This window comes from Malania oleifera, chromosome 4, assembly GCF_029873635.1.
Source record: "Malania oleifera isolate guangnan ecotype guangnan chromosome 4, ASM2987363v1, whole genome shotgun sequence".
Lineage (NCBI taxonomy): Eukaryota > Viridiplantae > Streptophyta > Magnoliopsida > Santalales > Ximeniaceae > Malania > Malania oleifera.
Genome location: NC_080420.1, coordinates 8,788,913 through 8,804,319, shown reverse-complemented (window position 1 = coordinate 8,804,319; position 15,407 = coordinate 8,788,913). Strand labels below are relative to the sequence as shown.

The window sequence follows — 15,407 nt, the reverse complement described above, 5'->3', positions numbered from 1 at the left end:
TTGTTGCGGAGTGTCGACACAAGAACTTTGATGAACAATTCTTTTTTCAAGAAAAAAATTGGCCCAAAATGTTTTTGAAATAGTCTTGACCATTATCCCTCCGCAATATTTGAATATTTTTTTGAAATTGTGTTTGCACCATGGTGTAAAATTTTTTTGATAATTGTTTCCACTTCAGATTTTTCCTTTATCACCAACTTAATCTCGTGTGATCATCAATAAAGGTCACAAACCATTTTTTTGCCAAAATACGTAGATGTACTACATGGGCCCCAAATATCACTGTGAATCATAGTAAATGGTATAGTTGGTTTGTAGGTTTGGGTGGAAAAGGATGCACGATGATGTTTAGCAAACTGACAAACTTCGCATTTAAAAGAATATGGACTTTTATTTCGAAATAAATTGGGAAACAAGTATTTTAAATATTGAAAACTAGGATGGCCACCTACAATGCCATAACATGATATCATTATCTTTGAAAATAGAAACAGAATTTAAGCAAGTACTTTGACTTTGTCTACTCGAGTTAGGTCCATCATCAAAATAATAGAGTCCATTTTTTTCCTTAGCACTGCTAATCATCCTCCCCGTGGTCAATTCTTGAAACTCACAATAAGAATAGTAGAAATTAGCTTGACATTGATGATCAGAGGTTTTTTTATTGATGGATGACAAATTGCAAGACAAATTTGGAACATGGAGCACATCATGGAGAGTTAACAACGAAGTGATTTTGATAGTTCCTATCCTGGCAATTACCGAGAGTGATCCATCTGCACTTTTGACCCTTTTATTACCTGCACACGGACTATAGGATGAGAACAATTTGGAGCAACTAGTCATATGATCAGTTGCGCCAGAATCAATTATTCAAGAATGAATAGAATTAAGAATAACACCCAAAAACGTAGTAACAAGAGAGTTACCCTTCTGTACCAAAGAACAAAACGGAGTTAAGGACAGTTTTGGAGATTGAAACAATTTGTACAGGTGCTTTAATTGTTCCTTGGTAAAAGGGACTGCATCCAAGTTGGTGGAAGGCTCCTGAGTCTCTTCAGCAATGGCTTGGTAGGCATGATTGGCTCGTTTGGATTTTGGCTTCCAATTTGATGGTTTACCATGAAGCTTCCAATATGTCTCCTTCCTATGCCATGGTTTTTTGCAATGCTTGCACCACGGTTTCTTACGCCTGTCGTTGTTAGAATTAGCACCTCTTGACCCAAGAGCAGAGCTCTCAAGTTCTAGGTTAAAACCAGGGTCGTTGATGCGCAACATGATTTTTCTCCTTGACTCCTCACGTCTAACTTCAGAAAAAACTTCCCAAATAGAGGGCAATGGCTTTCTACCGAGAATGCGGCCTCGGATCTCGTCCAAACTCCGATTAAGGCTAGGTAAAAACATGTAAACCCTGTTGTTTTCCTCTCTTTTCTTGTGGCGAGCGTGGTCGTTCAAATTCTCCCAAACATCATCAATACACTGATCAAGTTCCTGCCATAACGCTACCAATTCGTTGTAATAAGTAGTAACATCAGGATCATTCTGCTTGGATCTCCAGAGTCAAGTTTTCAACTCAAATATTTGAGAAGAATTCTCTAGGTTCCAATAAAGATCTCGAATTGCCTCCCAGACGTCTTTAGCAGTGGGAAGAAATAGGTGAGGTTTTCCAACGGCAGGTTCTATGGAATTGATGAGCCAAGCAATAATAAGAGAATTTTCAGATTGCCATTTTTTTAGATCAGGGTCACCAGTAGTAGGTTTTGATATTTCGCCAGTCAAATGCCCTATTTTGCCTCTGCCATCGATCGCTAATTTTACAGACTAAGCCCACTCGAGATAGTTGTGCCCATCGAGTTTTGTAACCATGAGATAAAGGGTTGAATTTTGGGAATAGCAATCAGCGGATACAGACCTAGGAGGAATAGTGGGATTGGGTGGAATGGTTTGGGAAGTACCAGGAGAGCCAGTAGGATTTCTTTGGGCGTCGGTCATAGCCGACTTAAATAGAATTTCCTAATTTATTCCCTAGAAATCTGACACAAAGTGACCTAACCCAACTTTAATATGATTGCGGTTGTGATTCTGATACAATAAGCCTCTTCCTAGGGCATCTTTGAGGTATTGTAAGATATGAACAACAACATCCTTGGCTAATTAGGGATAATTTAGGAACTTCCTGACAACACTTAGGCAAATATACATCTCATCGTGTGATCATGGAGTAGTTTAACTTCCCTACAAGTCTTCGATCATGTCTAGGTTCAGCCAAAAAATCTCTCACATTTGATAATATTTTGTTGCTCGGTCCTATAGGTGTGTACTAGTGCGCTGGGATCCCAAAGCCTAATCTCATCTAGAAGATCTAGAACATACTTCCTCTGTGAATAGATGTTCTCCACACGAGACATGGATGAATTATACCCAAAATGTATTTTAAACAAACCCAAATCTATTTTGAAGGGACCCAAATCTTTAGTCTGATTGTCTAAAATTTTGTTTGGAGAATCACTTCAGACTCTAGACACCTAATATCGTGGCCACTTACCAATAATCACAATATCATATGCATACACAATCAACAAATCTTATTGGTATTTATTGTACAATAGAATATAGATTGATTTACCGCAAATCATCAAAGGCTAATTCAAGCGTAACTATGCTAAGCCTATTAAAACATGCTCTAGGAGATTGCTTTTGATCTTATAAGAATTTTTTAGATGATACAATTGCTAATGACTCTCCTCAAACAACAAACTAGGTTGCTCTATGTAGAATTCTCCTCTTAGAAAATCGGTTTGGTTTTATGCGTGGGAGATTGAATTCAAAAGCTGTCTTTTAAGAAGAATAATTAAGATGTTTAGGAAAATGAAGAGGGACTTGCACATGGTTTTTATTGAGGATATTATAGCATTAGGGCTACATGTGGAGAGTCTAGGTAATTTCCAATCACAATGGGTGTACATCAAGGATTTGCTTTGAGCCCTTAGTGATTGATGAACTTACTAGGAGTATATGAAATGAGGCTCTATGGTATATGATATTTCCTTGATTGATGAAACTAAGGGTGGAGATGGTTATAAGTTAGAATTAAAGAGAGAAGTTTTTGAATCTAGAGGTTTTAGGACAAGTAGAAGTATGATAGAATATATGAAAATGCAATTTCAATCTTAGTAGGAGGACTAAAAGATTAAAATGATGGTCAAGATATTAATTAGCAACTGTAGATTTTGATGCCTTGGATCTATTATGCAAGTTGAATGAGAAATTGAATATGTAATGCATAGACGTAAAGAAGGTTGGGTAAAATGGAGAAATACTTGGGGTATGTTGTGTGATTGTAGAATACCCTTATGGGTCTTTGGTTTGTAGCATAAATAATATTCCCATGGAATGAAATTCGCAGGAATCTCATTCCTAGGAATAGGATGCCTGACTCATGGCAATATTTTTGTTTGGTTTGCGTTATATGATTCGAGCTGAGCCGAGTTGTGGCTGCAAATGAGTCGAGCTGAGCCAAGTTGTGTCCAGTTAGACCTCGGCTCGTCGCTCGACTCAAGCTTAAAGGTTTTTGTTCAAGCTTGACTCATTTAGCATATATATATATATATATATATATATATATATAACTCAAACTCGGCTCAACTCGACTTGACTAAAGCTTGTTTCACATATATAAACGAGTCGGGTTTGAGCTTGAGCTTAATTGAAGCTCGTTTCAAACTTATAAGCAAATCAAGCCAATAAACTAATTTAATTAATTGATGATTAATAAAGATGATAAGAGAAAAATATATTTTTAAGTATAAAATTTAAAATCTAATATTTAATGAGATTAATATCAAGTTTTTCAATTTTTTTTTCACAAGCGTAATATCGAGTTGGCTCACGAGCTACTAATAAGGAGATCTAGTTTAGTGGCATTAAAAGGATATAGGTAGACAAAAAATAACTTGGAATGATGTTTTGAGAAATGATTTAATAGCCCTTAAATTTTTGGAGAAAATTGCCTACAATTCTGTGGATTGGCAAAAAAGGATTCATGTAACTGACCCCATCTAGTGGGACTTAAGGCTTGGCTTGTTGTTGTACACTCAATATATACACAGACTACCTTTCATCCAAAGATATTCAGAACACATCCCTATTTCTATGCACACTAAAATTACAATAAAACACTTTAAATATTACATTAATATACCTTAGATTTATGAAATTACTCAAAATGCATCACTATAAACCCTCTAATTTCATGAAAACACCTAAAATAGAGCAATGCATGCACTTTCATTTTTAGGAATTATTTAAAATATGGCACTATTTACTCTTTAATTTCATGAAAAGATTTAAAATACACACCATGGCTCACCTATTCAAAAAATCAACTACAAAAAAAAAGGGGAGGGGATAGAATGTTAGCCACTTATATGCTTGAATATGAAGCGATAACACATTAACATTCAAATATGCAAGGATTCAAGACTAGGAATGAGGAAGGATGATGCATTTACCTCACTTAAATCCCTTAAGAAGTAGGAAAAAAAACTTTAAGATACGAACCAAATGAACTTCCAAGCTTAGTGATGGAGGCACAAGCAAGAGCAAGAATAAGGAAGAAGCAAGGGGAGATGAGGGGGATGTAATGGTTGTATGGAGAATATGGCCTATTTCCCAATGTCCGGAAGGTGATTATATAGTTTGGGCAAAGAAAGAAAAGAGATTTTGTGTTGGAGAACCCTCATTGGAAGGACTTGGGGTTTTCACAGGGGGGATGACAAGCACCCCTATAGAATAAAAGAAAAAGAAATGCAATTTTGGCCTTGTGTGGTTGTGCCAACACAAAAGGGTAAGGAGGAATATGATTGGGCCAAAGTGGCCTTATAGGATTGCCAAAAATAAAAAATTTTCAATTAAAATGGAAGGTAGTTGTAGATGTTTTGGGTTTCATAGTGTTGGGCTTTTGTGGAGCCTAGTTGTGTTTTAATTTGGATGATGACCCGATCTCTATTTAATTAGAGATTTCTATCCTAAGGCTTAGTCCATGGAGCGAAGGCTTGGGCCGTAAGGCCCAAGCCGCAGCACTCATGGACAAAGCGGCACAAGCCGTACTCGTGGGGGGTTGCCCCTGGGAAAATTTTGGAGCCCATTCGGAACGGAACCCTAGGCGCAACATATAAAAAGGATTGCTTTCGGGTGATTAGGGTTTGTGTGGTTGTACCTGCGAGAGAGCGAGAGGGAGAGCATTGTATCGCCGCACTCTCTGTGTTTTATTCCTGATAATATTGAAATCCCCGCAACTCCGTGGACGTAGGCAAAATTGCCGAACCACGTAAATATTGTCTTGTGCGTGTGATTGATTTTTCTTTGGCGTTATTTTTTCTCTATTTTGTTTCTCACAGGTTTTGGGAATTTGTTCTTTATTCCCAACACATAGGGTGTGTGTAAGCACACCCAAGGCTTAATTATGGGAGGGCCTAGGGTTTTGCTAGGGTATATGCAAGTGAATAGGAAGGGGTGTGGCTAGCCAAGGAAATGTGACCTTGACCAATTTTGACTAATGGAGCTCAAAGAGATTCTTAAAACATTTCCAAATTGTTTTTGAATTTAACTTGGGGTTTTGCTCCAATTTTGATTAATTTGTGGAAAAGAGATGTAAAATTGGGTAGAGAGATGACATAGGGATGTGAGATAAGTTTAGATGTTAGATTTTAGGGGTAAGGAATGGGTATTTTGGCCATTTGGACAAAATGGCCATCAACAGAGTTCTTGCAAAAATATTTTAGATAATGGCTGACATTTTTCCTTGAGAGTGGGGGGTCGTGTGCAGAGAAAGAGAGCAAGAGGGAGTAGGAAGGAGGACATTGAATGTGGAAAGTTTTATTTGTTGATTATTTCAAAATGTTAGACATGTCATTGTTGTTTTGGTATTTCAAAATGTTAGACATATTGTGCTTTGTGTCATTATTCACTTTTTTATCTCCTCTATAAGCTACTGTGCATTTGAACCACTGGATTATTTAGTTCTGGTATCACTTCTCCTTAACTTGATGGTCAAGAAATGATTATCTCTAGTGGATTTTGACACCTTTGATTTATTCTACTTGAAGGAAAAACTGAAGATGTAATACATATAGTTAAAGCAGGTTGGCTAAAACGAAGAAGTGTTTCAGGTGTGTTTTGTGATTGTGGAATGAAGGAAAGTTCTATAGGAAGGGTATTAGACCAACTATGCTATATGAATCATAATGTTGGGTAACTAAGAAAGTAAATGTTGTTGAAAATAAGAATGATAAATTGGATCAATGTTATAACTCTAGAAGATGAATTAAGGACTGAACACATTTGTGGTAAGTTAGAGATAGTGCTAGAAGAAGATAAGATTAGAAGGATGGTTAAGAAGGTTTGGACAGTAGCCATGTATGAATAATGCATTGCCAAAAAGGAGTGAACTAGTTAATGTTAGTATTAGTAGGTGAAGAGGGGTAAACCTAGAATAACTTGAATTGAGATGGTAAGGATTTGACAACCCTCAAGTTGTTAGAGACTTAGGGTTCAACTAATAAATATTGCTATATATTGTGGGGAATGAGTGGTATAGAGTTCAAGTAGCCGACTCCACATGGAGGGACTTAGGCTTGATGGTGGTACTTTTTTCTTTTAAACTATTGGTGTTATGTCCTGTCTCTCTGTTTGTTTTTTTTTTGGATTATTTTATTTATTTCTTTCTGTCTCATAATTGTCAAATTCAAGATTGTAAATGTTTGTTCATCTCAGTGCAATTATATACTCTTAAACTTGAATATATATATATATATATATTAGCTCTGCACTTGACAATATTTTTCACTGCGTTTGTAGGCAATTTGTGAAAATTATGATATTCAGGTTGACAATTTTGCTTCATTAGTTGATGGAAAAGCCATGTGGTGCTTGCTTGATTACTACTTTCGCAAGGAGCTTCACTGCTCTTCTTCATATAAGGTGTTCTTATATCGTCCTCCATGCTCCAGATCTTCAACTTGTACTGATTTTCCCTTGATTGGATAGTTTTAATTTTATTATATGTTCACAGGATGCAAATGAAGTAAATGGTGAAGAGTCAATTGTCTCAGTTGCTGATTATACAGATGCAGTTCATAACTTTATATTGTCACAGAAACTGACAACAATATTGGGAAATTTTCCTGAGGTAAGCATGCAGTGCATGACTAATTAAAATGAGTTGTTTTCTACTGAGTGTCATGTATTGATCATGACATGAATTGCTTAATTTCCTTGGAATTAAGTTTGTAACAAGTTTTAAAAAGTCTGAAATGTGTCAAAATCTGTGGCTATCTGGAATAAAACATTTTTTTGGAGAAGGTATGTGAAAAATGTTGCATTTGGCAGCAGTTATTGAAGCATTTAATAACTTAATCAAGAAATGACTTTATATAAGTACTTTGAGCAACCTAAGAAAAAAAAATATTCAAGTTTTAAGCATTTACTCCCAATTCACGCAACCTATGTTACAAGTAAAATTTTGTCAAACCTAGTTTCTATTTTTAAATGAAAAAAATGACTCAGCATGTATGGGGTTAGTGAAGTCCTTATGTCTGAGCTCTGAAGCATGTTCTCCTTCTTGTCCAGTCCACTCTCTTATTTCCCTTCAGTTGATTGCTGTAATCTTGATAATTATATTTTAATAACAGCTGTAACTGAGTGAATTGGGAGTAAACACATCTAATATAAATAAGGTATGGGTAGAAGGAAAATCACTCAACCCACAAAAGTGTAATCACTAAACATACTACCCTTCCTATATTTTCTTCTTTTCTCTTGTTTTCATCTTCTCTCACTTGATTAAAACTCTCTTTCTTACATCTAAACCAAAAGTATGACTGTCATAGGTCAACTACCAGTGCAATTTTCATATAATATGCATGCATCCTCAATATTACATTCATTGATTTGCCAAGAACTCTCTTACTAATTCATACTTTATTGGATGATTCAGAGAAAAATTAGTTCAAAATGTTGGAGGGCGTGGAGGTGGGGCTGAGGGTGGTATGGGTTATGTACTTTCCTGCATGCATGCATTATTATAAATATTTTAATGAGTGCTGGAGCCAAAACCCTTCACCAGTGGGAGCAATCACTTGTATCCTGATTTATTTTCTTTTTAATTCTAATTTTGGAGAGAATTCACATTGTCTTAGTATTAATTAAGCCATAGTACTTCAGTAACAAAAAATAACTTTTAAAATATTTAAAATATTTTCATCACTTAAACCGAAATATATATATATATATCCTAAACATTTTCACCATAAAACTAGCCGCAGGTATACATTTTAAGGTTTTTTTTTTTGGCAGCTCCCTGATTATTTACTATGGAGTAGTAATTACATTTACAAAAAGGTTTAAAAAGATGATTATTGGAAATTAATATTTAAGAAAATGCTAGTTTATTAAGGAAGCGTAGTTTAAGAAAGTTTAGCTATCACTTTATGTTTTTAATTATTTTAATTTAAATAGTAACATGTGACATTTAGTTTTCCTTCGATTTTTTTTAAAAAAAAAGCACAAAAGGTGAATCCTATATATATATAGTATTAGTTTTATGGATTCCAAAACAACTCGATATATCTCTCAATTGTCTTTGACAAGTTTTCATAGTTTTTCCATAAGAAATTATTTCTTAAATTATTGAATAGGTATTTTTTATATATTTAATCAAGTAAACATTCATTTACTTTTTTTTTTCCTAAAAATATTTATATTTGAATTTTTTAAATACTTAAAATAAATTTGAAACTTTCAAGTATTTGAATTTATCTCATAGTATCAATTTGATAGTGGGAAAAATTTTCCCAATTCCCACCCAATGGAGCAATTGCTTACACTAGTGTATATGTACATCTGCCCATGCTGCCAAATCCAAATGTATAATTATTCATAATAATCTGCCAGTGCCAGACGTGTAATGAAAGTCTACAGTAAGTTTAAGGCATCAAACCTCAAAACTGATACACGTCATGGTACTACTTAAATGTTGGTTACGATTTCTTTGTAAATTCAATGTTGCTTTGGACTTGTGATGCTTGGCTTCACAAACATGAGCGAGATAAAGCTTGCATGTCACAATTCTATAACCATTTCAATAGTTTAATGGATTGGACTAACAAGATAGTTGTTGTTAGGGATCTAGGAACAATAATCACACACAAGCAAAATAAATGCGCAAAATAAGAACACCAGATTTACGTGGTTCGGTCTAATCTAACCTACGTCCACGGAGCACATCAAATTTACTATAACCTGGGAGAAAACAAGAGGAGGAGAGACCACTCAACTCACACTCTTTTCACACTTTTCTCTCTCTCACCTTCACCACAATACTCTCACACTCCTTGCTCACGCTCACTTACACATTCACGCACAAATGCTCTCATTATATAGTTACATAGAATAAATAGTAAAGGAAGGGAGTTATTGTGACTTAATGGGATGAATTAGCATGCGGTATTATCATTCTAGCGCAAGAAAGTTGGCTCCTCTGCGGTTCATTCTCATCTGCAGCTCATCCTCATCAAGACTCATTTTAATTCTCATCATTTAATTCTCTGTTTCCATATTTGCTTAACAATCTCCCACTTGGAGAGCGATATCATCTCAACCAGCATATAGATAATGATGTGCTCAAATTTGTCGTTAAGCATGAAGACCAATTAAAGTTGAACACAACTTCAACTTCTCTGACACTCCATCCTCTAACAGAGATCTGACGAAGTGATAACGTAATCCAATGTGTTTGGTTTTGGAATGAAATGCCGATTTTTTTGCCAGATGTGTAGCGTCCCGACCCTCTAGGTGGGACCGGAGTGCCACTAAACATACATAACATACATCTCTTTGATACCATACATATACAACCCGCCCAAACAAGGGAAACACGGGTGTTCCATACATATCTGTATAAACATACACGGCGGAAATACATACACCATCTAATACTTGCCAGAGTTTCTAACTGTTTCCCATCATACAACCATACATAACTAAAAACATAATCTGCTATTACAATTCCCAAAAGAGACAGACACTGTCTAATCTCACCAGCTCTGACAAGGACTGTCTACTATCCAAATTCAGCCCGGTAGGACGCTAGGCTCGGTCCCTCGGAGGACCTGAAACACATTTGTATGCTAGAGTGAGACACCTCTCAGTAAGACGGATTATATTATTGTCAGTGTGTGGTTAACATGAGATTTCGTGTGTACATATATTGCTAACATTTAAATACATTTAATTGGCATTTTAAAATCTATATTGCTCTGTAAGTCTGAAAATACATACTGTTGGCTCAATATAGCCCTTTCTATAGTAAATACGCCCATATATGCCTAGAAGATACAACCTGGTTTGTAAGACTAGTGTTGTCACACCATCACATACATGTGCAACATGCTTTCCCCCATGACGGGTTGTGCGGCTTGGAGGCTGGACCTATCAAATAACCGGCCGACTAATGCTAAGTCAAATATAAAGTAGTACGATGGTGCCTACTCAATCTGTACCTGAAGGTTGCACGAAGGCTGAGTCATCCGGAATTACTCCTTCGGATGGGGCCTTGGAATCTTTGCAGCAGGGACGCCACCAATCACCTTTCCCATCTACACTCTATCTGAGATGTGTGGTTGCACCCCTACATACATATAGGTATGGTACCATGCTCTTACCATGAGATCATCATAACAAGGCTCTACTATCATATATGGCAATTTACATTGTATAAAACCATAATCATAATTCATTTCGTAAAGCTATAGATAATTCTATGAAAACATCTGCTCGATACTGTCCTGGTAAAAACCAGCGTATCATATCTGTCATAAATTAGCTCGGTAAAAATCGGCATTTCATAAACTTGGCATTTAGCCGTCATATCTCATCTCTTGACATATAGCCATCATATCTCACATCTCGGCATATAGCCGTTACATTTCAGTATTATACAAAACCTGCTCATTTAATGGCAATTAAAAACTATACTCATGCCACATAATTTTCATCTGGTAATTCATACATAAATCATCTGCTTAAGAAAGTAAATATTGCTGCTAAAACTGGGGTATGAATATCTCAAGTTTGTTGTTTTAGTATATATATATGAGTAAGGATTTAATATCCTTGAATCTATCAAAAGAAATGGTCCATGATCGCATAAATTGACGGAAAAGGATTCATATAGCTGACCCTACTTAGTGGGACTAAGGCTTGGTTTTGTTGTTGTTGTTGTGTGTATATATATAGCTAAATACGAGAAAAATGGAGATAATCAACCCTACCGTCTTTGGTTGATTTTAAAACAAGTCTATGATTTGAAATAACAATTTCCCAACTGGTGAAAACATTCAGAAAATCCAATACTATAATTTTAAAATATCATACATAAATTTAAATAGTTGGTCTTGAAATAAAGTCGGTTAACCGAACCTTAGGCTCGAAAACCCTAGAAAAGCCGTAACTATTTATCTAAAAACCGTTTTAACATTTCATTCCTTTAGAATTCATAAACATAGCTGACATAATATAATCCCCTTACCTATTTCCTGAAAAACGACCTGAGACGCTCGAAAACCGAACCCTAGCTTTTTCCTGAGATCAAGAATCCACTCTGTTAGATTTGTAGCTATTTTCTCCATGATCCTTGTGGTAACTTTTGATTGTCGAAATGACCAACGATCGGCAAAAGATCGAAGAGAGAGAGAGTGTGGGCTCAGGTTTTAGAGAGAGAGAGAGATATTTTGATGTCTTAACATTGAAGCAATTGAAAATCTATTTATAGATCCCTTGACCCGGTCAAATTCGTCGACGAAATGGCGCCTCGTCGACGAACTACAGAAGGCCGCTCGTCGACGAAAGAAGGGCTTTGTCGATGAACCCTAAGCCTGATATTTTTCGGTCGCTCTAAATCTCTTCGTCGACGATGCTTTGAATTTCGGCGACGAACCACATAAGGGCCTTCGCTGATGAGAACATGAACCTCGTCGACGAAGCCTACTGAAATTCTCTTTTTCTTTTCTTATTTAATTTTCTTATTTTTTGGGTTCGGGTCTCTACAAGATGTATTGCACTCTGACTGTCACTATGCAAAATGTTTCTCTTCTGCTTTATTCCGAGCTCTGTCAACAAACCTTGTAGCCAAATCATCTGTTTACTAACTTTTGTCACTGTTACGTACTTTACTTTTGTAGTGGATAGAACAACAATTTTCTGAATCTATGACATCCAACTAATGGCTGTTGTGCCAACAGTGAACACATGTTCGGTGGTGCTTCTGTGGTGATCAATTTCACCAGCAAAATCGGCATCAATATACCCTTGAATTTTCAAGTCTCCTTTGCCGAAACATAGACACTTATCAATAGTGCGACGTAGATATCTCAAGATCCACTTCACTGCTTCCTAGTAAGTCTTCCTTGGATTTGACATGAACCTACTGACAGCTTCCACTGCTTGACCAATGTTTGGTCTGGTAACAACCATGACATACATGAGACTTCCTATGGTTGGGGCATAAGGTACCTTAGCAATGAAGTCCTTTTCTTCATCTGTCTGAGGAGCCTGATCCTTGAAGAGGCAGAAGTGACCCGCCAGTGGTGTATTTACTGCTTTGGCGCTGCTCATGTTGAATCTCTATAAAACACGGCTAATATGCTCTGACTGAGATAACAACAGCGTTCCCTATTGCTTATCTTTGGATATCCGCATCCCAAGTATCTGTTTTGTTGAACCCAAGTCCTTTATGTCAAACTCCTCCGACATTTGCTGCTTCAATTTTCTGATCTCTTCTATAATTGATCCTGTAACTAACATGTCATCGACATATAGCAATATAATGATATAGCTAGACTGATACCTCTTGAAGTAGCAACAGTGATCGGCATTGCAGTTCTAGAAATCTTTCCTGCGCATAAAGTTGTCAAATTTTTTGTACCATTTCCTGGGAGCTTGTTTGAGACCTTACAAGCTTTTCTTTAATCTGCATACAAGATCCTCTTTACCTTTTACCGAGAATCCTTCTGGTTGTTGCATGTAAATCTCCTCATCAAGATCACTGTGAAGAAATGCCGTCTTCACATCCAGCTGCTCAAGATGTAGGCCCTCTGAGACAACAATGCTCAAGACCGATATGATGGTTGTTAACTTCACAACTGGTGCAAAGATGTCGGTGTAGTCAATTCCTTCATTCTACTCGAAGCCTTTGACTACCAATCGGGCTTTATATCTCTTGGATTTGTCATGCTCTTCTTTGATCCTATACACCCACTTGTTGTGAATAGCCTTCTTACCTTTGGGCAACTTATCTAGTTCCCACGTTTTGTTGGAGTTGAGAAACTTCATCTTGTTCTTCATTGCAAGCTCCCACTTGCTCGAATCTCCTGCCGGACATGCTTCATCATAGCATTCGGGTTCTTCTCCATTTGTAAGAAATAAATAATTCATATACCTTTTATTTGGTATATGAGGTGGTGGTGTGACAATCTGTTCCACAGGTTCCCTCGCCTGAGGATTCTTGGCGATTTGTTAGTTGTGTCTCCTCTGCCTGAGGATTCTCTGTGTTTAGCTATCGTGTCCCGACACCTTCTAAGACATCATCCAAGTCTACATAGGTTGTTTCATTCTGAACTAGTTCTATGAGTTCTGTTGTGTGTCTGTCTTTGTACATCAACTTTTCATTAAAGATCACATCTTTGCTTTTGATCACCTTCTTGTTTTCATAATCCCAAATGCGATACCTATACTCATCTTCACCGTAACCGACGAAGGTGCATTTCCGATACTTTGGATCTTGTTTCTGACATGATCACTGATATGCACATATGCAACACAACCAAAAACTTTCAAATGTGAAAGTCTCACCTCTTTTCCGCTCCATACCTCTTCTGGTAGATTGTGGTCTAATGGTACTGATGGACTCCTGTTAATCAAGTATGCTGCCATGTTGACTGCTTCTACCCAGAACTGCTTTGGTAAGCCTGACTGCATACGCATGCTTCTGGCTTTTTCAGTCAATGATCGGTTCATCCGCTCGGCTACGCCGTTGTGCTGAGGCGTATCTAGTATAGTTCTTTCCATCTTGATACCATGCTCACAGTAGAATTTCTTGAACTTGGTGTCTTCATACTCACCATAGTTATCTGTTCTCAGCTTCTTGATTTTTAAGCCAGTTTCATTTTCAACCATTGATTTTCAAATCTTGGAAGCATCAAAGACATCAGATTTGTATTTGAGAAATTAAACCCATATCTTCTGAGAATGATCGTCAATAAATGTCACGAAGTAATTCCTTCCACTTGTGGATGAGACGGTTGCGGTCCCCATACATTTGAGTGGATTAGTTCAAATCTCTCCTTCTTTGGGGTATTGGTGATAGAAACTGACTTTCTTTTGTTTCCCGAGTATGCAATCCTCGCACATGTCAGTCTCTACTTACTGTAAATCACTCAACTTTCCCTTTGAGTGCATCACCTTGAGTCCCTTCTCACTCATGTGACCGAGTCGTTGATGCCAAATGATGCTATCGTCATTTCCTATAGCAACTGAAACAAGCATACAGGCATTAGAAGTCACATAAAGAGTTTCACTTTTCTTACCTCGTGCAATCGACAGTGCACCCTTTAAAATCTTCCATTCATCGCCAATGAATGTTGTGGTGTATCCTTTATCTGCCACTTGTCCAAGTAAGATCAAGTTCTTTCTCAGGTTTGGAATATATTTGACATCCTTCGGCTTCCATACGGACCCGTTCATCTTGATCTTTACAATTCCCTTGCCGGTTATGTCACAAGGTTGATCATTGCCAAGGTATACCTTACCAAAGTCACCTGGTATGTACTCGTCTAGGCAATCTTGATTGCAAGTGGCATGAAATGAGGCTCCAAAGTCTAAGACCCATTCCTTCTTGCTCTTCAAAGAGCATATCAACATATCATTTTTTCTGAAGTGACATTTGCTTATGTCTTCGTCTCATATTGTTTTCTTGGACCTTTGCATTGGTTTCTGCAATGGCCGATCTTTCCATAATTCCAGCACTTAATATTCTTTGTGCCCTGGGAACCTTTGGGGTTTCTAGATTTGGACCGCCTGGTCGTAGATCTGCCGCGTTTGTTTGATCGTCCATGCCCGCTTCCTTTCCATGAATCTCTCCCTCGGCTTTCCACGTTCAAGGCTGAACTTGAAATGGAAGCAGTGTTTGACTGCATCCTGATCTCTTCTGTCAAAATCATGCCAACGACCTCGTCATATTTCAATTTTGATTTTCGAGTGGAGCTATTGACCGCAGTAACAATACCTTTCCAACTCTAGCAACTGACTAAGAATTAGTAAAACACGGATTTCACTGTCAAACGTGATTTCAA

At 37.1% G+C, this 15,407-nt stretch overlaps 1 protein-coding gene across 5 annotated transcripts in view; it reads left to right on the top strand.

Annotated features, from left to right (window-relative positions):
* LOC131154486 (uncharacterized) overlaps window positions 1-15,407 on the top strand; it is a 35,715-nt gene that overhangs the window by 6,633 nt on the left and 13,675 nt on the right. For all 5 annotated transcript variants that reach the window (XR_009136450.1, XM_058107294.1, XM_058107295.1 and 2 more), the window contains exons 8-9: window positions 6,859-6,981; window positions 7,073-7,189. Coding sequence is in view for 4 of the 5 variants with exons in the window: in XM_058107294.1 (XP_057963277.1) it covers window positions 6,859-6,981; window positions 7,073-7,189 (240 nt within the window). In the remaining variant the exon portion in view is untranslated. The remainder of the gene's footprint in view (window positions 1-6,858; window positions 6,982-7,072; window positions 7,190-15,407) is intronic.